Consider the following 24,232-nt stretch of genomic DNA (forward strand, 5'->3'; position numbering starts at 1 on the left):
AGGGAGTCACTTTAGAACAGAGATGAGGAGAAATTTCTTCAGCCAGAGAGTGGTGGGTCTGTGGAATTCATTGCCACAGAGGGCGGTGGAGGCCAGGACGTTGAGTGTCTTTAAGACAGAAGTTGATAAATTCTTGATTTCTCGAGGAATTAAGGGCTATGGAGAGAGAGCGGGTAAATGGAGTTGAAATCAGCCATGATTGAATGGTGGAGTGGACTCGATGGGCCGAATGGCCTTACTTCCGCTCCTATGTCTTATGGTCTTATGTGCCGCCAGTCGACGGTGTGTCTTGCTGATACTGCCAGAATGTCCTCTTACCTGCAGAGTTCCCAGGTCTGGACAAAGTCTGGGATGTGCAGGGCCTTTCTCACATCTGCGCGATTTAGCCAGGTCCACTGAGCAGTATCATTGATACATGGGGGAACATTGCCACTTAATATAGCTGGTTTCTGATAATCGAGAAAAGGAAAGTATTAGGAACACACAGATACACCATGTGATTTACACACATGCCAAAGATAACCAGTGCATCACAGAAAGAGAGGTGAGATCATTTTTAAAGTGTACTGGACACACCAGATAATTGGGAAATATTTTACAGTGAGATCGGGAAATATCTATATGGAAGAAGAGTGGATCATTAGGATTTTGTAGATTTGGAAATAAGGGTTGGGCACATCAGAATTGTGCAGAGAGTGAATGAAATGGGGTCTGGTCCACAGGGAATGAATGGGATGTGGTTGGGCTCATCGGGATTCTATATGATGGGAATGAATGAATGAATGGAAAGAGAGTTGGCATATAAAATAGAAATAGACAGTTTATACCTCTGGCACTTCAAACTGGTAAAAGCGGAAGAGGTTCTTGAGTTCTGTATGGAACCGGACATTACTTCCTTTTACTCCCCCAGCACAATTCATATAAAGCGCGTACAAGTTGAGTCCACTATAGTAGAGGATCGTGAAGACTTTGTTGACCTGGAAAGAAAATAATTTTTCACCGACTGTTTTCTCAGGTTATCTGGATACCCATCACTTTGTCAAATTTGTAACAATTGTCACTCTGTCCAACTGGGACCATACATCTGGACTTATATCTCCATGGAAACTGACAGTCACACGCACACATCCATGAGGGCAAGTTGATGAAGCCTTTGTAAAACATTATGGGATCCTGGGCTTTATACACAGAGGCAGGAAGTGTGAAATTAAGGAAGTTTGCTAAATGAGATGTTAAACTGTCAACTATTGTATTAGAAGAGATGAAATAGGAAAATATTCTACGGTGCTATTTGAAGCATAATAGGGGAATTCCCCTCCATGTTCCGGCCACCAGGAGAGGGGGTGGCATAATGACAATGTCACCGGACGAGTAATCCAGAGACCCAGGTAATGCATTCGGAACATGGGTCCGTGTTCCCACTATAGCAGCTGGTGGCATTTAAATTCAATTAAAAAGAACAGACAGCTGGAATTCAAAGTGAGTCTCAGTAATGGAGATCTTGAAGTTGCTAGTTATTGTTGTAAAAACCCAAATGGTTCAGTAATGTCCTTCAGGTAAGGAAATCTGACATTCTTACCAGGTCTGCCCTATATGTGACTCCCGACCCACAACAATTGGTTGACTTTTGTTGACTTTCTGAAATGGCCAAGCAAGCTAAGGGCATTAGGGATGGGTAATAAATGCTGGCCTCATCAGTGATGAGCATATCCCATGAATTTTAAAAAAAAACTGCAATCAGCAACATTAAAAACAGATAATCTGATATATTACATTGCAATCTGTGGGATCTTGCTGTGTGAAAATTGGCTGCTTCATTTCCAACATTACCTAGACTTCAAATGTACGTCATTGGTTTTCAAACATGTTCTGAGATTGTGACAAGCCCTACAGAAATACAAATCTTTCATATATTCACAGGGTGTGGAGCCAGAGAGCGAGCGCGGTGGAATCAGAGGACAGCGCTGTCGCACAAGTGGCTAGCACTGTATCTTCACAACGCCAGCGTCCCAGGTTCGATTTCCCCGCTGCGTCACTGTCTGTGCCGAGTCTGTACGTTCTCCCCGTGTCTGCATGGGTTTCCTCCGGGTGCGCCGGTTTCCTCCCACAGTCCAAAGACATGCAGGTTAGGTGGATTGGCCATGCTAAATTGCCCTTAGTGTCCAAAAAGGTTAGGAAGATTTATTGGGTTATGGGGATAGGGTGCAACTGAGGGCTTAAGTGGGCCGTTGCAGACTCAATGGGCCGAATGGTCTCCTTCTGCACTGTAGGTTCTATATTCTTTGTAAGTGAATGAGGGGAAACCTACTGATTCTCGGCAGTTATAGTTGCTGTTGGTGACAAAGTTGCAGGATCCACCGAGACAGCAGTATGTGTTCAGGTTTTTCCACAATCTTAATCAGGGAAGAAAGAAAGAGAAAATTGTAATTTAAGTCACAACATTGGATCGTGCTTTTTGTGTGTATCATGAGGTAGTTCCCCTCCTTCCCATCCCATCCCTTTACCCTAGTCTTTGGGCATCCTTTCATTGATCCTCCATGCACTCACCGAGTTTCTTATCTCAGCTGGCAGAAGCCATTAGTTGATTATTGAGATGATGTCGCTGGACAGGTAATACAGAGAACCAGGCTCATGCTCTGGAGGCAGGGGTACAATTTCCACCATGGCAACTGGTGGAATTTAAATTCCATTAATAAATCTGGAATATAAAGTCAGCCCTCTGTATGACCATAACAACTCTCATCGATTGTCTATCTGGTTCAGTTTTGCCCTTTAGGGAAGGAAATCTGCCATCCTTATCCGATCTGGCCTACATGTGACTCCAATAACATGGTTATCTCCTAATGGGGGCCCGTTGAGCTCAGTTGGTTGGACAACTAGTTTGTGATCCAGAGCAAGGCCAACAATGCAGGTTCAATTCCTGTACCAGCTGAGGTTATTTATACCCCTTGTCTGAGGTGTGATCATCAGGTTAAATCACCACCAGTCAGCTCTCCCCCTTAAAGGGGAAAGCAGCCATTGGTCATCGGGGATTTTGGCGACTTTACTGACTCTGAACCACCTGCTGAAATGGCCGAGCAAGTCACTCAGATCAAGGGCAATTGGAGATGGGCAACAAATGCTGGACTTGCCAGTGACATCCACATCCCATAAAAGAATAAAGAAAGAAATTTGTGACATTGTTTCTGTCAATGTGTATATAACTCAATGCTTGCATAGATTGGATCACTATTCTTGCAATATTTAATGCATTGTTGCAGATTCTACAAATACCAATAGAAATTAATGAAATTAATTAATCCACTGTGTTTAAACTGTCCCCTCCCCTACACACACTTCTCAATGAGAGAGATTACAGTCTCTCGGTGTAATGATGGCAGTACATCATCTTATAGCTGAAACAGCATACCATCAAATTACTCCAAATTACAAAAGTGTTAAATGTTATGTTAAAAAAACCATAAATGTACAGTTTTTTGAATATGAGAAAATTAATTCAATAAATTAATGTTGGCTTCAGTTGTACTGACCCACAGCAGTGGTTGGAATAAGACGGCCCACCGTCTCATCCTCTCGACACCCACAATGGCCAATAAATGCCAGTGATGCCCATGTGCCATAAATGAATATGGAAACTGTCGTGTTATTGCCCCTGGGGTAACATGGACTGCAACTGGATGCAGTAAGACTGTAAAGCAGACACCAAACTTAGACGTTGGTTCAATACGATTTAATGAACTTCCGTAACTAGGCACACAGCTTTCTGTGGGTTGACACTCTACTACTCTAAGTATGCTAACTCTAACTAACTCGACCAGCCCTGAGCCACGTGTAGAAGGTGCTAACCAGTATATACACCCTGACTGTCACTACAGTTATCACCAGTGGAAAGAAGCGGAGTGCTGATGCCTCATGTGTTTTCTAGTAGGACGCCCCCCTCTAGTGTTCTGTCTAGTGATTGGTTGTGTTCTGTCCTGTGTGTTGATTGGCTAACCTGGGTGTCTATCACTGCTTGTCTTTACCTCATGATGTGTGTGAGTGCATATTATGACAGCCCCCTTTTAAAAAAAAAATTGTCGGCTGCTTAGAGCATATACGACATATGTACAGATATAACTATTTACAGCGAGTGAAGGCATATGTACATGTAAGGTGTCTAGCGTGCAGATGCAGAACAATATGTACAAAAGAAATGTCTATAAGTCCAATCTCTGGGGCTGGCGTTGGATCCGTGTCGACCGCCAGAGAGGTGGAGGTGGGGACGACGGTGCCTTGACAGGCAAGATTGCAGCCAGAGTGGTGGCCTCATGGAGCGAGGTGTCCGGAGAAGGCATAACGACAGCTGGAAAAGTGAGATTCGGTGGTGGGCAGGCATGTTTGCGTAGTGACCTTCTGTTGCGTCTGACAATGGAGCTATCAGCCATGTGAACCACGAACGACCTGGGTGCAGCTTGCCGAGCAACAACAGCTGGAGCTGACCAGCCTCCATCAGGTAACTTGATGCGAACAGAACCTTCCGGAGAGAGCACAGGCAAATCGGTAGCATGAGCATCGTATGTCAGCTTTTGCCGGTTTCTTGAGTTGTTGCACCTTTTGCAGCACTGGGAGGTGATCCAGATCTGGTAAATGAATGGCCGGGACAGTCGTCCGCAGGTCACGATTCATAAGGAGTTGTGCCGGAGACATACTGGTGGACAGAGGGGTTGCCCTGTTCGTCAACAGCGCAAGGTTAAAGTAAGAAGCTGAGTCCGCAGCCTTGCAGGGCAATTGCTTCACGATATGGACCCCTTTTTCGACCTTCCCCGTTAGATTGCAGGCTGGAGGTAATGTGCTTGAACTGATACAGCTTTGCGAAGTTGGACCACTCTTGGCTGTGGAAGCAGGGACCGTTGTCGCTCATGACAGTGAGCGGAATACCATGCCTGGCAAAATTCTCCTTGCAGGCCTTGATGACTGTCCTTGATGTGAGGTCGGACAGTTTTACCACTTCCGGGTAGTTCGAAAAGTAATCGATAATGAGCACATAGTCACGCCCATTGGCGTGAAAAAGGTTGATTCCCACCTTAGACCACGGAGAGGTCACAATCTCGTGTTGCTGGAGAGTTTCTTTGGGCTGAGCAGGCTGGAAAAATTGGCAAGTTGCACAATTGAGGACCATGTTGGACATGTCCTGGTTGATTCCAGGCCAATAGACAGCCTGTCGGGCCCTGCGCCTGCATTCTCGACACCGAGGTGTACCTCGTGGATCTGTTTGAGCACTAAGCTCTGGAGGCTGCGAGGAATAACAATACGATTTAGCTTGAGGAGGATCCGCTCGACAACTGTTAGGTCGTCCTTGACATTAATGAACTGGGGGCATTGCCCTTTCTGCCAACCATTTGCAAGGTGATGCATTACCTGTTGCAGAAGAGGGTCCTTGGCAGTCTTTTCTCGAATGTTGACCACTCTTTCATCTGAGGCCAGGAGGTTGCTGGCACACAGTTGCACCTGTGCCTCAATCTGTTCACAGGGTGAGGTGATGGAGCGCGACAGGATGTCCGCAATGATTAGCTCCTTGCCCAGTGTGTAAACCAACTCGAAATTATACCTGCGGAGACGAAGGAGAATGCGCTGAAACCTGGGCGCCATGTCATTCAAGTCCTTATGAATGATATGGATTAGGGGTCTGTTGTCAGTCTCTACTGTGAAGGTTGGTAGACCATGGACGTATCATAGAACTTTACAATGCCGGTTAGGAGGTCCAGACACTCTTTTTCAATCTGAGCATACCTCTGCTAGTGGGAGTCATGGCCCTTGACGCATAGGCCACTGGTCCCTGGACGAGGAGTCATCCTTCTGGAGGAGCTCTGCACCAATGCCGTCCTGGCTGGCGTACGTGGAGATTTTCATCTCCTTCTCCGGGTCAAAGAACACTAGTACTGGAGCAGTGATGAGCTTTGCCTTTAACTCGAGCCACTCAGCTTGATGTGTGGGTAGCCACTGGAAGGCCGTTGACTTCTTCACCAGATGCCTGAGAGCCGTAGTGTGTGATGCGAGGTTGGGAATGAACTTTCCCAAAAAGTTACCCATACCGAGGAAGCGTAGTACCGCCTTCTTGTCTTCCGGGGTCTTCATGGTGTTGATGGCCTTGACTTTGTCCGAGTCTGGTTGCACACCCTACTGGGATATTTGATCACCCAAAAACTTGATTGATGACATGCCAAAGGAGCACTTGGCCTTGTTTAACTTGAGGCCGTTGGCATGGATGCGTTGAAAGACTTTTTTGAGACGCGATGTGTGTTCCTCTGGGGTCGTGGACCATATGATTACACCATCTACGTAGACCCGCACACCCTCAATGCCATCCAGCATCTGTTCCATGATCCTGTGAAAGATTTCAGAGGCTGAAACAATACCGAAATGACATGCGGTTGTAACAGTACCTTCCGAAAGGTGTATTAAACGTGCAGAGCTTCCTGCTGGACTTGTCCCGTTGTATCTGCCAGAAACCATGCGATGCATCTAGCTTTGTAAAAAATTTGGCATGTGCCATCTCACTGGTTAGCTCCTCCCGCTTCGGGATCGGGTCGTGTTCCCGCATTACGTTCCGGTTAGGATCTTTGGGATCTATACAAATGCGCAACTCTCCTGAGGGCTTCTTCACACAGACCATCGAGCTGACCCAGTCAGTTGGTTCCGTCACTTTAGATATTATGCCCTGGTCTTGGAGTTCCTGCAGCTGTGCCTTTAAACGTTCCTTCAGAGGAGCTGGCACCCGGCGTGGTGCATGGATCACAGGCGTGGCATCAGGCCTGAGTAAGATTTTGTAGCAGTACGGCAGTGTACCCATCCCACTGAACACATCTGGGTATTGTGACAGGATTTTGTTAATGTCAGCCTGAAGATTCATATTGGCAGAGGACGTGGCATGTACGCGTTGCACAAGATTGAGTAGTTTGCATGCATGGGCACCAAGCAGGGTAGCCTTGTCAGGCTTGACGATTTTGAATCGCAGTATGGCATTGATGGTCTTGTTGGAGACTTGCAGGTGACAAGACCCTAACGCAGTAATGGCATTGCCATTATAATCAAGCAGCTGGCAGGCCGGCGGAAGAATTTTTGGTTGCCTTTTGATGCGATCAAGATCTGCTTGAGATATGAGATTGGCTGAAGCACCAGTGTCCAGCTTGAACCGGATGCTGCATTGGTTAACATGAACGACAGCCCGCCATTCGTCCGCAGAATCTACGTTGAGGATAGATAGGCGTGCGGCTGAGTTTGAGGAGGCCTTGTCACACGTAGAAATGATGCCCACACAATATGGGGACTCCAGGCATTCGTCCTCCGGATCCCTGGTGCTACCAGGATCAGAATCCAGCAGCCTGTGCTGCACACATCTAACGTGTTTGCGGTGGAACTGGGATCTCCGGGCCACGACCGGTGGTGCAGACCTGCACAAGGCTGCATAATGTCCAGGCTTCCCACAATTCCAACATTGCCTGCCTCTTGCAGGGCATTGCCGCTTTAAGTGGGCGGTGCCGCAGTTTGGGCACGTCATGACGTTGACGTCATCACGCTCCGTGCGTCGTCGCACATGCGCAGTGCGGTCAGCCGCCGTTCGCACCTGCGCAGTGTGGTCTTCAACCGCTTTGTTCTCCCGTCCGTGGTGCGCATGCGTGGGACTCCGGGAAAAGCGTGCAAGATGGCAGCCTTCAAGGATGCTAAGGCGCCGCATCCGGGCGATGGCCTGTACACTCTCTGCCTCGTGGGAGGCAGGTTGGTCCTGTTCTGCCGACTTAAGGCGGGAATAACGACTTTTCATCTGTTCATGCACTTTACACGTCTCGATAGCGACTGGCAGGGTCATGTTTTTTATTTTTAGGGGCTGCTCCCACAGGGCGTCGGAGTGGATCCCAAACACGATCTGTTACCTGATGAGGGAATCAGTGGTGTCACCATAGTTGCAGGACTGCGCTAATATGCGGAGGTGAGTTATAAAGGATTGGAAAGGCTCATCCTTACCCTGAAGGCGTTGCTGGAAGACATAGCGCTCAAAGCTCTCGTTCGTTTCGACTTCACAGTGACTGTCGAATTTGGCTAGAACGGTCTTGAACTTGATCTTGACCTCGCCGTCAGCAAAAGTGAGTGAGTTGAAGATTTGGATAGCCTGGTCCCCCGCAGTCGATTGGAGCAGCGCAATCTTTCTGGCATCGGACGCATCCTCGAGGCCCGAGGCCTCAATATAGAGACTGTACTTCTGCTTGAAGACCCGCCAGTTGGCGCAGAGATTTCCGGAAATCCTGAGCTGTGGAGGGGCCTGGATCTTCTCCATGCCGCTTGAAGGCACTTGCTGGTCGTCACTGAATTATTCAAGGTAAATTACTTAGATGAAGTAGCCGTGCCTGGTATCATGTTGTGTTATTGACCCTGGGGTAACACGGACTGCAACTGGTTGCAGTAAGACTGTAAAGCGGACACCAAACCTAGACGTTGATTCAATACGAGTTATTGAACTTCCGTAACTAGGCACAGCTTGCTGTGGGTTGACACTCTACTACTCTTAAGTATGCTAACTCTAACTAACTCGACCAGGCTAGCCCTTTGCCACATGTAGAAGGTGCTAACTAGTATATAACCTGTGGTAATCACCACTGTTGTATTATAGTGTATATACTGCACTGCATACAAAGGTATTACTGTAAGGCCCCTGTACTACAGGTACAGGGGTAGATCCCTGCCTGATGGCTCCGCCCAGTAGGCCTGAGTATAAATGTGTGTGCTCTCCGAACTGCAGCCATTTCATCAGCAGCTGTAGGAGGCCACACATCTGTGTAATAAAGCCTTGATTACTCTACTCTCGTCTCGTCGTAATTGATAGTGCATCAATTTATTACACAGAGATTTTACAAAGATGGATCTCCGCATCAAACCGGATCGCCTACAGCTGTATCCTCAAGCAGACAACACCAAAAAGCACTTTGCACATTGGCTAGCTTGCTTTGAAGCATACATCGGATCTGCGATAGACCCAACCCCAGAAGCACAGAAGCTCCAGATTCTGTACACGTGGCTGAGCTCCGATGTCTTTCCCCTCATCCAGGACGTGCCTACCTACGCAGAGGCCATGGCGCTACTGAAGGAGAACTATGCTCAGCAGACTAAGAAGATCTACGCCAGGCACCTCCTGTCCACGCGGCACCAACTTCCCAGTGGGTCTGTGGAAGATTTCTGGCGTGCTCTGCTCGCCCTGGTGAGAGACTGTGATTGCCAGGCCGTTTCGGCCGCTGAACATTCTAACCTGCTAATGAGTGATGCGTTCATTACGGGCATAGGGTCGGCCTATATCCGCCAGCGCCTCTTAGAAGGGGCTACGCTTGACCTCGCGGCGACCAAGAAACTAGCGCTCTCGCTCACAGTCGCCTCACCCAACGTACAGGCGTATGCCCCCGACCGCACGGCTCACCCCTCCTGGGCATCGTGGACCCCGCCAGCGGCCACCCCATCGTGGACCCCATCAGCAACTGCACCCAGCCAACCCCACGCCTGCACCGCGCGGCAGCCAACCAACCCCGAGGGACCCAAGTGCTACTTCTGTGGACAGACAAAACACCCCCGGCAGTGCTGCCCTGCGCAGAGCGCGCTCTGCAAGGCCTGCGGCAAGAAAGGACATTTTGATGCAGTGTGCCAGGCTTGCTCAATCGCCGCTATTGTCTCTGCACCCCCTGCGTGCGGCCAGTGGGCGCCGCCATCTTCCTCACCTCAGACCACGTGCGACCCGTGGGCGCTGCCATCTTGCTCCCCTCACAACACGTGCGGCCCGTGGGCGTCGCCATCTTGCTTGCCTCACAACCAATGGGCGGAGCCATCTTGCCTGCCCCAGGACACGTGCGGCCCAAGGGCGCCGCCATCTTGCCTGCCTCAGGACACGTGCGGCCCGTGGGTGTCGCCATCTTCCCCGCCTCAGGACCCCTGCCCGTCAGGCACCTCATCGGGCCGCTCATCGCCTGCAACCGCTGACGACCAGCCGCGTCTCGCCTCCGTCATGATCGACCAGTCTCGACCGCAAAACCTCGCGACCGCGTCGACAAAGGTGAAGGTTGATGGGCATGAGATATCCGGGAGTACTGAGAGCTTCATCCACCCCGATTCAGTAAGGCGCTGCTCCCTCGCGGTACACCCCATTAACCAAAGAATTTCCCTGGCCTCTGGATCCCACTCCGTGGCAATCCGGGGGTACTGCATCGCCACCCTCACCATCCAGGGCATAGAGTTCAGCGGCTTCCGGCTTTAAGTCCTCCCCAACCTCTACGCTGCCTTGCTACTCGGCCTGGACTTCCAGTGCAACCTCCAGAGCCTAACCCTGAAACTTGGCGGGCCCCTGCCACCCCTTACTGTGTGCGGCCTCACGACCCTTAATGTCGCCCACCTTCTCTGTTTGCAAACCTTACCCCGGATTGCAAACCCGTCGCCACCAGGAGCAGACGGCATAGCACCCAGGACAGGACCTTCATCAGGTCTGAGGTCCAGCGGCTGCTGCAGGAAGGTATCATCGAGGCCAGCAACAGCCCCTGGAGAGCCCAAGTGGTAGTGGTGAAAACGGGGGAGAAAAACAGGATGGTCGTTGACTACAGTCGGACCATCAATCGGTACATGCAGCTCGACGCGTACCCCCTCCCACGCCTATCTGATATGGTCAATCAGGTTGCACAGTACCGGGTCTTCTCGACAGTGGACCTGAAATCTGCTACCACCAGCTCCCCATTCGCAAGGCGGACCGCCCGTACACCGCGTTTGGAGCGGACGGCCACCTTTACCATTTCCTTAGGGTTCCCTTCCGCGTCACTAACGGGGTCTCGGTCTTCTAACGGGAGATGGACCGAATGGTTGACCAGTAAGGACTGCGGGCCACTTTCCCGTACCTGGATAACGCCACCATCTGCGGCCACGACCAGCAGGGTCACAACGCTAACCTTTCCAAATTTCTCCACACCGCCAAACTCCTCAACCTAACCTACAACAACGAGAAGTGTGTGTTCAGCACGAACCAATTGGCCATCGTCGGCTATGTGGTTCAGAACGGAGTTCTAGGGCCTGACCCCGATCGCATGCGCCCCTCATGGATCTCCCCCTTCCCCACTGCCCCAAGGCCCTCAAACGATGCCTGGGGTTCTTTTCGTACCACGCCCAGTGGGTCCCTAGCTATGTGGACAAGGCCCGCCCTCTCATCCACTCCACCGGTTTCCCACTGACGGGCGAGGCTCATCAGGCCTTCAGCTGTATCAAGGCCGACATCGCCAAGGCCACGATGCACGCGGTCGACAAGATGCTCCCCTTCCAAGTTGAGAGTGGTGCATCAGACGTCGCTCTGGCCACAACCCTCAACCAGGCAGGCAGGCCTGTGGCATTCTTTTCCCACACCCTCCATGCTTCTGAAATTCAGCACTCCTCCGTCGAAAATGAGGCCCAAGCTATCGTTGAAGCTGTGCGCACTGGAGGCATTACCTGGCCGGCAGGAGATTCACTCTCCTCAGACCAACGGTCAGTTGCCTTCATGTTTAACAACACACAGCGGGGTAAGATCAAAAATGATAAGATCTTGCGGTGGAGGATCGAGCTCTCCCCCTTTAATTATGAGATTTTGCATCGCCCCGGTAAGCTCAACGAGCCCCCCGATGCCCTGTCCCGAGGTACATGTGCCAGCGCACAAGTGGACCGACTCCGGACCTTGCACGACGATCTCAGGGGTCATCCGCTTTTATCACTTCGTTAAGGCCTGCAATCTGCCCTACACCATCGAGGAAGTCAGGGCTATCGCCAGAGACTTCCAGGTATGCGCGCAGTGTAAACCGGACCTCTACCGGCCAGACCGTGCATGCCTGGTGAAGGCCTCCTGCCCCTTTGAAGCCTTGGCTTCAAAGGGCCCCTCCCCTCCACCGACCGCAACAATGTGGTCGACGAATATTCCAGATTCCCCTTCGCCATCCCATGCCCCGATATGACGTCTGCCACCTTCATCAAAGCCCTCAACACCATCTTCGCTCTGTTCGGTTTCCCCGCCTACGTCCACAGCGACCGGGGATCCTCATTTAAGAGCGATGAGCTGCGCCAGTACCTGCTCAACAGGGGCATTGCCTCGAGCAGGACAACCAGCTACAACCCCCGGGGAAACGGGCAGGTGGAGCTGGAGAATGGGACGGTCTGGAAGGCCGTCCAGCTGGCCCTACGGTCCAGAAATCTCCCGGCCTCCCGCTGGCAGGAGGTCCTCCCTGACGCCCTTCACTCCATTTGGTCGCTCCTTTGCAGGCGACTAACGAAACTCCCCATGAACGTCTCTTGGCCTTCCCCAGGAAGTCCACCTCCGGTGTTTCGCTCCCAACGTGGCTGGCAGCGCCAGGACCCGTTCTCCTCCGCAAGCACATGCGGCTCCACAAGGCGGACCTGTTGGTTGAGAGGGTACAGCTACTCCACGCAAATCCGCAGTACGTCTATGTAGCATACCCCGACGGCCACCAAGACACAGTCTCCCTCAGGGACCTGGCACCAGCTGGGTCCCCACACACCCCCCCCCCCCTCTGCCCCGACGCCACCCTCCCTTCCCCAGCGCACCCAACCACAGCCCCTGCTCCAGGACAATCCGTCCTCCCGTGGGACCCACTCGGGGATGAAGAGGATGTCGACACGCTCCCGGAGTCACCGACGACTGAGCCGATGCCTGACTCGCCATCAGCACTGCGGCGCTCTCAACGATGGATCAAGGCACCCGACCGTCTAAATTTGTAACCTACTCTGAAATTTTAATGACAACCTGTTTGTAAATAGTTTTCCACCACCCCCCTGGACTCATTTTTAACAGGGGTGAATGTGGTAGTCACCACTGTTGTGTTATATTGTACATACTGCACTGCATACCAAGGTATTACGGTAAGGCCCCTGTACTACAGGTACGGGGGTAGATCCCTGCCTGCTGGCTCCGCCCAGTAGGCGGAGTATAAATGTGTGCGCTCTCCGAACTGCAGCCATTTCGGCAGTAGCTGTAGGAGGCCACACATCTCTGTGTAATAAAGCCTCGATTACTCTCTAATCTCGCCTCGTCGTAATACAGTGCATCATACACCCTGACTGTCACTACAGTTGTCACCAGTGGAAAGAGGCGGAGTGCTGATGCCTCGTGTGTTTTATAGTAGGATGCCCCCCTCTAGTGTTCTGTCTAGTGTTTGGTTGTGTTCTGTCCTGTGTGTTGATTGGCTATCCTAGGTGTCTATCACTACCTGTCTTTACCTCATGATGTGTGTGAGTGCATATTATGACAGAAACAAGGAGGCCAAGATCTCCCAATTGGGAGAGGGGAATCTCCTGGTCAATTTACCTCAAGATCACTGACAGGCGCTTGTTCTGTGCCAAAGATATTACCCAACATTGCAGTCTCTGACAAAATGGTGCCTCAGCCAATAGTCTGTCAATTTAATTCAATGGAATATTGAGAATTTATTCATAAAAATACCATTGGCTAATTTAATCCTATCCCTGCAAGCACTTCCTGTCTACAAAAGCTAACTTCCTGTTGTCAATTTTCTCCCTTATGAACCCCTGGGCGTGATTCTCCGAAATGGAGACAGAGTGTTCACGCAATCATGAACGGCGTTGCATTTCACACCGGCACGAAACGGGCGTGGGGACTACTGATTCTGGCGCCCACAGGGGGCTAGCACGGCGCTGGAGCAGTTCACGCTCCCTTCCCGGTGCCAAATGGGCGCCGTGCCAGCCGTGCATGTGCAGTTGGGTCGCGCCAACCCGCGCATGCGTGGGGGACTTCTTCAGCATGCCGGCCACGACGCAACATGGCGTGGGGGTTCAGGGGCCGGCCGTGTAATAAAATAGGGCCGGGGCTGGAGAGGCCGGCCCGCCGATCGTTGGGCCCCGATCGCGGGCCAGACCCCATCGGAGGCCCCCACCTGGTGAAGGAGCACTTTTCCCCGCCCACAGGCCACCTCCCGACCCATCGGGCAGAGTTACCACCGGCAGCGACCAGGCGTGAACATCGCCGGCGGGACTCTACCGTTTACGCGCAGCCGCTTGGCCCATCGAGGCCGGAGAATCGGCGGCCCGGCCGTGGACAGCAGCCCGCGAGCGGCGCCGCGCCAAACGTGCCACGCAAATGGCGCCGATTCTCTGCTCCTCGGAGAATCGCCTGCTGGAGTCGGACCGGCGCCCCGGGAAAAAATGGCGCAAACAGCGATTCTCCAATACGGCATGGCATGGGAGAATCGCGCCCCCTATGTCCACATTTAGAATGTAAGGTGTCTATGTCGACTTTTAGCATTGTAATTACCACCCTCCCCCCCCCCTACCAGTGGAGATGCTGCAGGACCATTTTTGGGAAGATGCAATTACATTGTTAAAAATTATGTTTAATTATTGTTAAATAATATGTTTCTATTATAAATGTAGACATTGGAATGTATAATGGAAACTAAACAATCTCCTGTGACATTGAACATGATAAGTTAGAAAATATCTCTGGTCTCTCTCTGATGTCTCATGTTGCCTCCTCTTTCTTCCTGCTTCTTTCCTCTTAACTATTCTTTTTGCTTCTGCCTTTCTGTCTTGCCTTTCATTTCTTTTCCGATGTGAGATATTGTATCGGGGCAAGGAGCCTCTAATCAACTGGAGGTTGTGGAGAAAATGTGTTTCCTTACTCTCGTTCAATTCTGGTCACCACACTACCAGAAGGTGGTGGCTTTGGAGAGGTTACAGAAGAGGTTACCAAGATGTTGCCTGATATGGAGGGCATTAGCTATAAGGAGAGGTTGGATAGACTCGTTCTTTGGAACGATGGAGGTTGAGGGGCAATCTGACAGAAGTCTACAAAATGATGAGGGGCATGGGACAGAGTGGATAGTCAGAAGCTTTTTCCCAGGTGTAAGTGTCATTTACGAGGGGACATAGGTTTAAGGTGCAAGGTGCACAATTTAGAGATGGGCGAGGGACGCTTTTTATACAGAGGGGAGTGGTGCCTGGAACTCGCTGCCAAGGAGGTGGTGGAAGCAGGGTCGATAGTAACGTTTGAGGGGCGTCTTGACAAATACATGAATCGGATGTGAATAGAGGGATATGGACCCCGGAAGTGTAGAAGGTTTTAGTTTAGACGGGCAGCATGGTCGGCACGGGCTTGGAGGGCAGCAGGGCCTGTTCCTGTGCTGTACTTTTCTTTGTTCTTTGTTCCTGCATCCTATCATGTACTTACATATTCACACCACCTGCTCCATCCTCGTGCTCTTCCCAAACCCTGCCCCAGTCAGCCCGTTCGTACTTGCTCCCCAAAGAGCAGCGAGAAAAAGGATCGGCTCCCCTAACCCAGAAGCAGTATCTTATTCCCTTCCTTGTCTCCCTTCTGTGATTTTCAAAGCTCAATCTGTTGTGTTTTGCTTTTCCAAAATGAACTCCAATTAGAATAAGGAAAGGCTCCCTGTCTCTTTGTCACCATTTTGTGATTTGTACCCAAGGAGTTGGAAAGTCACAAATGTGAGAGAAATAACATTTATCTTTTCCAACCAAAGTTAACAAAAGAAATAGGAGCAGGAATAGGCCATTCGGCCCCTTGAGACTGCTTTGCAATTCAATAAGACCAAAGCCGATCTCATCATGGCCTGGCAGATATCCCTTGATTCCCTTGTAGATGAAAAATCTGTCGAGCTCATCCTTGAATATATTCAATGACCCAGCCTCCTACTGCTCGCTGGGGGAGAGAATTCTAAAGATTAATGACCCTCTGAGAGAAGAAATTCTTCCTCATCGCGACCTTACATAGAAGAACACCTTAATCTGAAACCGTGCCCTTCAATATTCCTCCATGAGGGAAAATATTTTCTTTGCATCTTCCCCGTCCCCTCAGAATCTTACATGTGTTAATAGGATCACTGCTCGGACTGGTGGTCTGGCTGCCATTCAGTGGGTATAGATTATCCAACATTGAACCATGGTCTGTGCAACATTTCAGGGAGAGAACACGATGCCCCTTTTAGCCCGACCTCGCGTTTTGATTTAATACATCTGGTTTAGAGGTTCGAACATAATACCCACGTGTCCCCGAAGAGTCCGTGGTAATATCCGAAATAGACGACTGACTGGTCATTGAAATACGTACTGCTTAATCCGTTCCCGACTGCAAATCCCTAGAACAGAGAATGTAGCATCACCACAACAAGCTGGGCCCCTGCCCCCATCCACATTCGGAAGACAGTGACTCCAGGATATACCAATGCCGACATTAATCAGCGTGTACAATGGGGAAAATTTTAACTGGAAGGATACCCACTGCAGCGATATGCCTAAATCAGCTGCCACCAAGGATTGGCTGTAGGATTGGGCGTTGCTCCTGCCCACCTAGACACTAAAGAAGAGCAGCCTGTGCAAGTCGCTCAATGGGTATCATTTTCATCTCCGAGTCATGAGTTTGTGTGTTTGAACCAACTTCAAAAACTGGAGGAGAGAAATCGAGCCTGATACATCTCGACTCATTGTCAGAGGTACTGTTTTTTTTAATGAGATATTAAACCAAATCTTCACCTCGTCATCTCAGATGGGGGTAAAAGATCTCACGGCACAATATCAAAGAACAGCTGGGTAGTCCTCCCTAATGTTCTGGCCACATTTTATCTCACCAACATTAGTAAAGCAAATTATTGCTGTTTGTTTCATCTGGTGGTGTCCAAATTGGCAGTCATGTTTCCTAAATTACTATAATGATGACACTTCAAAAGTATTTCATTACTGTGAGGCTAGGGCGGCATGGTGGCGCAGTGGTCACGGCGCTGAGGACCCGGGTTCGACCCTGGCCCAGGGTCACTGTGTGGAGTTTGCACATTCTCCCCGTGTCTGTGTGGGTCTCACCCCCACAGCCTGAAAGATGTGCAGGGTAGGTGCATTGGCCACACTAAATTGCCCCTTAATTGGAAAAATAGAATTGGGTACTCTAAATTTATTAAAAAGAAAATTACCTGCGAGGCTCTTTCTGACATTGTGATAAAATGTTGTATCAAATACAGACTCTTTACTCTCTCACACCCATTATTAATTGCTTCAATCCCATGTGTGGGGCTGAGCCACTGTTCCAGATTACAGGCAGGACAATCCACCCAAACAATAACAGGTAGAGGGATGAACACGGAGCCGAGAAGACGCTGATCCAGTTTCTCGAGCAGAAGGAAATGGGAATACCTTCAAGTTAATCTTGGCTGGGCCATTGGCGATTTTCAGACTCAGACTCGGCACATAGACGCCCCCATAACTTTCACCAGTGACGTAGAAGTCATTCCGCTGGAAGCTGGGAAACTTTCTGAAGAAAGCCAGCAGGGCCAGGTAGTTGTTCTCGGCAACCTGTTGAAGTGAGGAGTAGGGAGGCGAATACAAGATCAGGAGTTAGAGCTGTGCTTCCTGCAGGGTGAAAGACTCATAAAGAACCTGCCAGCTAAAGTCATTGACATTACTGGGTTCAGGGTGCTGGCTGCCCTGAAAACTTTGAGATTGAAGTTGTTCATCATCCAAGTCATTTGAGTGTCAGCTCGCTGGGTAGCTCCGGTACCTCAAACAGTTAGTAGGATGTGGGTTCAAGTCCCACTCAGGAGACTTCAGAGCACCATCCAGGGTCGTCCCCAGTGCTGGTATTGAACCGCCTGCAGTCAGATGCATTGTCTTACAGATGAGACACCAAGCCAAGGTCCCAAATGCCTCTTAGCGAAGCAAGAGGCCTATGGCACTATTATGAAGACAACCAGGGAAATTTTTGCTAGTGACTGTGGGATCTTGCTGTGCCCAACCCTAGCTGCCATATTTCCTACAACAATGACCACGCTTTTGAAATACTCGATTGATTCTGAGGCACTTTGGGATATCCCGAGGTTGTGAAATACAAGTTTTTTTACTTTCTTTGACCCGATAATCAAACTGTTCTTGGCTACAGAACGGCGCAGGAGTTCTGAAAATTGATGAAACGAGAGAAAGCGAAAGTGTTTTTGTGAATGGAGCTGGGTCAGAGTGGAAAAGGGTCATGACTTAGTGCCACAGGGATCACCAACCCCCAGAAAACTGCTGTAACTACCCGGGGTGTCCAACAGGTTGAGCACAATGACCCATCATCAGAGTGGAAAAGGGTCATGACTCAGTTCCACCGGGCTCACTGCTGAGGACACATTATTAGGTGGAGGCAAACAGGAGGGAAGAGACAACATAAACAAGAAAGTGGATAGTTTGGGAAGTTAGTAAAAAAGTGGCTAAATGTTAGTTAGGAATTGGAAACAAGTGAGAACATAAATGAAATAACGTTGCTCCGTGATACAATACAGAGAGACATGCGGCAATGATGGAGATTTCATTGAAGCCAATAGCATTGTACGCAGTAGCAGTAAGCCAAATATTGGGATGTGTTACACAGGAATATGAGGAAAATCCCTAGAGAGTACTTAACTACTTATACTGGTGGTTGTGCCACAAGAAGAATATTGTAGCATTACAGGGAGTGCAAGGATCGGTTAACCAGCTTAAGACAACGGAGCTGTGAGGAAAATTTGAAGAGCCTGGGATTGTTCATTGTGGTGAAGATGAGACTGAGGAGAGTTTTATCCAAGATTTTTAAGAGAATTGATAAACCGAACTCCAATAATAAATACACCATTGACACCAGGTCTAGAACCAGTGGGTATTTTCAAAGGAAAGATGCAGTCAACTTAGTTTAAACTACTTCACGAAGGTGGTGGTGAACATGTGAAATGGACTGACGAGGGGAAGGAAGAACTGGCTAGATATTTGAGACAGCGCTGATCAGGGACAATCAGATTTAGGGAGTGCTCAGATGATCAATGTTTTTCTGTACCTTCCTGTGTCCAACATTCAGAGTTTTCCATTTATTAATGAAAGATTTTTCAGTGTATTTATTGAAGTAAAGGGATAAGAGGAGAAGGTTAGTTCTGTCACCAGACTGCAGTCACTGTGCTAAAGCCAAGAGTTCTTTGTGCCAATTATTTACCTGACGATTAAATCCTTCAAGTGTTTTTGATATTGTGATGGCCTGATTATCTAAACTATTTTACACTGTCACTGTTTAGTTTCGACCCTGGAACATTGGGTACACAAACTGACACCTGGATTAGCAGAGTGTAATCCTAAACCCTTTCCCAGTGGGAACGCTGAGCCAAGAGTCGGTGTTTCAGATTCCATATGGAGCAAGTGGAGTGAGGGCCCTGCAGCGTGAGAGAAGCAAATTCACTTTACAGAGATACATGTTCCAGTCAGGAAACGCACCCAGTTTAAAAGCAAGGAACGTCGTATCAGAGCGACAGAGCACAGAAAGTTAACCTATTAACCTACATGGCAACTGTTGTCACGTATCAATAGATAGATCATTGCATGAAGCGCAATGAGACATCTCAATGTCAGAAACTATTGAAAAAAACAATTAAAACAGAGTAGGGGAAGTTCCATCATTCTCAAAATCAGAGGCAGGAAGGCAGAAAACATTATAGAGAGAGGATGAAGAGAAGATCAGAGACTCAGTCTCTCAGTGAAGAAAATGAAGCTGGTGATGTGCAAAGGCTCACTTAGAACAAGGTCCATTTCACTCAACAGTCTGGATAAGATTATTAACAGCAGCTGCTCAAACAGCTATCTTGTGTGACACGCTGATTGGTGGACACAAGAAATAAATAGCAGATCCTGACAAAGGATCCCTGTTTTGTCTTTTACTGGCACATTTCTACCCTCTCCGGGCCAGAAGTGGTGACCCAGCCCCCAACAAACTGCTCTCACTCCCTGGGTGTCACAGCAGCGGCAGCAGATTGAGCGCAATACCTCCATATCATTGGTGGCGTAGTTTTTATTATCTGAATAGGAGAAGCCAACACCAGCCGGGGATTCCAGGTACAGAACATTGGCCACCCTGTTCCAGCTGTACTCGTTCATGTAGAGTGTACGGCCATTGTCATTCACCTGGAAGTAAATACACTGGAGTTAACAGAAGGTGATCTATCGACCTGAATCTGCATTAACCAACTCCCCCAGACACCCACTTGCTACTGCAACTGTCCCCCAGCCTCCACAATCTCTCCCCATCCCCCCACGACACAAAGAACCCGACACACACCTTCAAGAGCTCCTTGGCTATTTGCCTCCTGTTCACTCGGTGCAATTTCCCCTTATTTCGTTGCAGGAGTTCAGAAGAATGAGGGGGGATCTCATAGAAACCTATAACATTCTAAGAGGATAGACAGGCTAGATGTAGGAAGGATGTTCCCGGTGGTGGGCGTTCATAGTCTAAGGGTACAGAGTAAACTTTTTTCGATTGAGATGATGAGTGATTTTTTCACCCAGAGAGAGGTGAGCCTGTGGAATTCGCTACCACAGAAAGCAGTTGAGGCCAAAATGTATGTTTTCAAGAAAGAGTTAGACATAGCTCTTGGGGCTAAAGGGATCAAAGGATTTGGAGGGAAAGCAGGAACAGGTTACTGAGTTGGATGATCAGCTATGATCATAATGAATGGTGGAGCAGGCTCGAAGTGGCAAATGGCCTCCTCCTGTTCCTATTTTCTATGTTTCCAAATCAAAACTGTATTCTCAATTCCCCCAATGGCTCAGAGTATGAATGTACAACCCTGGACAGCACTGAGCTAGACTAACCAGAAGGTTACAGATTCCATTCCTAATCCATGTTCTGGGAATGGAAAGGGGAAACAAGAGTTTGGGTTTTCCGATCTTCAAACACCAACTTGGGCTGGTCGGTGAGCAATGGGTCAGGACAGAACCAGGAGCCCTCGCTGTCCCTTCCAACCAGCCCGGGCGTGACTTAAAGTCAACACTGCTGTCTTAACTGAGATTTGCCAACAGTAAACTCAATCATCACCCTTCAGTAAGGCGAGCACTTACATGCAAAGGTCCATTTTCAGCAAGCAATCCATCTAAGGAACTGCACCCAGGTCCACCATTCAGCCACAGGACCATAGGGTCATTGGCTGGGTCTTGCTGGGATGTCACAAACCTGCAGGAGCCAAAACAAGTTGGAATTAATGTCTGGGACAGAGGAACCTGCAAGAGCATGGAGAGGTGAGGCACAGTTTTAGAATCATTAAACAATTCCAGCACAGGGAGGAAGCTATTCAACGGTTTGTAACCATACTAACTCTCTATGAGAGCTACTCAGCTAGTTTCACTCTCCTGTTTGTTCACTGTAGCAATGCCAATCTTTTCCCTTCATAATTTCCAATTTCCTTTTGTAAACCACAAATGGAGCTGCCTCCATCACCCACTCAGGTAGTGCTCTCCAGCTCTTAACCATTCCCTCACATCACTCTTTTTTGTCAAACACTTTAAATCAATGTCTTCTGGTTTTGTGATCCTTGAACCAATGGGAGCAGTATTTCCCTATCTACTCTATAGTCACTGGATTGGAGAGTGATCCATCAAGGTCACTTCTGGCCCTGGTCTTCTGAAAGCAATTATTCTGTTTATACTGTTGACATTTTCCAGTAAGGGCAATCTAATTAAGGTCTCTAATATGTTAAAAGGGTTTGACAGGATAGATATGGAGAATCAATTTCCTTTAGTGGATTACCCTTCAGGAGTGAAATTATAAATTAGTTCTTCAGCCAAAGGGGAGTGGAAATCTTGAGGTCTCACCCACAAGGTTGGGGACTTTGAGGGGCATTTGGAGCTTTCAGGATGGAGATCAATGAAGTTCTGTTCGGTAGCGGCATCAAGGGAGGTGAAGTAAAGATGGGGGGCGGTGGAGCTGAGGTACAGATCAGAACACAAGAAATGGGAACAGGAGTAGACCATTCGGCCCGTCAATCTGATCCACCATTCAAACTAATCACGGCTGATCTTGACTTTCAACTCCATTTCCCCACTCACTTCCCATATCCCTTGATTCTCTGAGAGACCAGAAATCTATATAGCAGCATTAAATATATCCAGCAATGAAGCATCCGCAGCTCTCTGGGGGTAGAGAATTCCAATTATTCATAACCCTTTGAATGAAAAGATTGCTCTTCATCTCAGTCCGAAATGATCAGCCCCTTATTCTGAAACTATGTTCTGGATTCCCCAATGAGCAGAAATGATCTCTCAGCGTCTATCCTATCAAGCCCCTTCAGAATCTTTTATCATTCAATGAGATGACGTCTCTTCTATTATTCAGCCTCTCATCAGTGGACTACCCCCTCATCACAGGGACCAATTTAGTGAACCTTCACTCTACTGCCTCTAATGTAAGTGTATCCCTCCTTAAATATGGAGACCGCAACTGCACACAGTGTTCCAGATGTAAAAGGGTCTGACCATTTGCTGCCAAAGCTGTTCTTCAATTTGGAATGCTAATGCAACTCTTGGTGCATTCAGAGTCTTCTCGTTCGGCTCTCCTTTGTAATTAATGAGAGGTAACCTTGGCTTCAATGACAGGCTACATCACAGTGATGTTAGCTTCAAACCAATCAACATTTTTCTGCTCTTGCTGTTGAGAGTGCAGAATTGTGGACGCTGTCTCAACGTTTGTTGGAAGGTGTATAAAATACAAAATGAGATTGATAAAGTAAACGTAGACCAAATGGTTACCCCTTGTGTGCAATCTAGAAAGAATGGTCACGGATAGAGGTTGAGAGGCGATAGATTTAGAACTGAGATGAGGATGAACTACTTCTCGCAGAGGGTGGCAAATATGTGAAACTCGCTGCCCATTGTGCGGTGGAATCTGAGTCAAAGGGTTTTAAGAAAGAGCTAAATAGGGCAGCAAGGTGGCGCAGTGGTTAGCACTGCTGCCTCACGTCGCCGAGGAACCAGATTCAATCATGCTCCCGGGTCACTGCCTGTGTGGAGTTTGTACATTCTCCCCATGTCTGGAGGGTCTCACCCCCATAACCCACATTCCTTAAGATTATGGGGCTATCCATCCATAGCTGGGAGTTTGGCTCATGAGTGCCAGGGCGTGTCCAGATGCATGTGGGCCTGCACACCACGGACTGGATTCTCCGCAGCCCGATGCCGAAATCGCCGCTGGCGCCAGGGCGGAGAATCCAGTTTTATTCCATAATCGGCCTGGCGCCGGTTTGCCGATTATCCGGGCACCGAAAATTGGCGTCACCGGTGATACACAATCAATACTCTTGAGTCCACGTGGAGTCATATCGATTCAGCTTTAATCAGATAGAACTGTACCCAGCAGCGAAGTTACAGAAGTGAAGGCTGCTGGGACAGCATTGGTTCTTATACCACGCCCCTCAGGGCGGGGCTATGTACATTGCCCAATGCTAGACCCCGCGGTCTAGCCAATGGTCATTCCTCTCTCTGGTACCGCAATACCTGGTATTACCGCATTCACCCCCTGTTAGAACCAGTGGGGTGATGGCCAGTATTACTGTCGCCTTTTCATGGTAGGACCAGGTATTGCAGGTACCATGCTATCGAGGGTTGCGGAGATAGTTCTTGCGTTGTTAATTTTCTTCATGGTGCTGCAATCAGACAATCGGTCGTCCTGGTCGTCCTACTGGAGCGTCTAAGTTTCGGCGGCGATCCTGGTGAGGGCCCCGGCGGTAGTGACTCCGGAAACGTGGTGTCTTCCTCCCAGGCAGTTTCGTCACCCCTAGGCGGCGCTGGAAAGGTCGAAAAATGGGCAGAAGGAAGGGGTGCCTGTAGGGGGCGTCGGTGCCTGCTCAGCTCTGGGTCGGGGTTCTGGCGGCAGTACTGACCCTCCAGTCAGGTGTGGTGTGGGGGGGGGGGGGGGCAGTGGCTCGGGCGCGTGTGGGGCTCCGGGCGGTGCCAGGTCCCGGAGGGAGACCGTATCTTGGCGTCCGTCGGGGAACGCTACGTAGGCGTACTGGGGGTTGGCATGCAGCAGGTGGACCCTTTCGACCAGCGGGTCCGACTTGTGCGCCCTCGCATATTTCCGCAGCAGGATGGTTCCGGGTGTTGCTAGCCAGGTTGGGAGCGAGGTCCCAGAGGAGGACGTCCTGGGGAAAACAAGGAGACGTTCATGAGGTGTCTGGTTCGTGGTAGTACATAGCAGTGGCCGAATGCAGTGAAGGGTCACTGGGAGGACTTCTTGCCAGCAGGAGACTGGGAGATTCCTGGACCAAAGGGCCAGCAGGACGGTCTTCCAGACCGTTCCATTCTCCCTTTCTACCTGCCCGTTTCCCCAGGGGTTATAGCTGGTCATCCTGCTTGAGGCGATGCCTTTGCTAAGCAGGAACTGGCGCAGCTCGTCGCTCATAAAGGA

General features: G+C 49.5%; 1 protein-coding gene across 1 annotated transcript in view; it reads right to left on the bottom strand.

Moving 5' to 3' along the window:
- The window catches only part of LOC140430871 (lysosomal protective protein-like), a 44,392-nt gene that overhangs the window by 14,503 nt on the left and 5,657 nt on the right, over positions 1 to 24,232 (bottom strand). Inside the window, exons 2-8 of the mRNA XM_072518634.1 lie at positions 20,893 to 21,004; positions 19,822 to 19,959; positions 17,197 to 17,355; positions 16,060 to 16,151; positions 2,309 to 2,393; positions 828 to 977; positions 319 to 449 (exon numbers count right to left, since the gene is read on the bottom strand). Of these exons, the coding sequence (XP_072374735.1) occupies positions 319 to 449; positions 828 to 977; positions 2,309 to 2,393; positions 16,060 to 16,151; positions 17,197 to 17,355; positions 19,822 to 19,959; positions 20,893 to 21,004 (867 nt within the window). The remainder of the gene's footprint in view (positions 1 to 318; positions 450 to 827; positions 978 to 2,308; positions 2,394 to 16,059; positions 16,152 to 17,196; positions 17,356 to 19,821; positions 19,960 to 20,892; positions 21,005 to 24,232) is intronic.

This window comes from Scyliorhinus torazame, chromosome 10 (assembly GCF_047496885.1).
Source record: "Scyliorhinus torazame isolate Kashiwa2021f chromosome 10, sScyTor2.1, whole genome shotgun sequence".
NCBI lineage: Eukaryota > Metazoa > Chordata > Chondrichthyes > Carcharhiniformes > Scyliorhinidae > Scyliorhinus > Scyliorhinus torazame.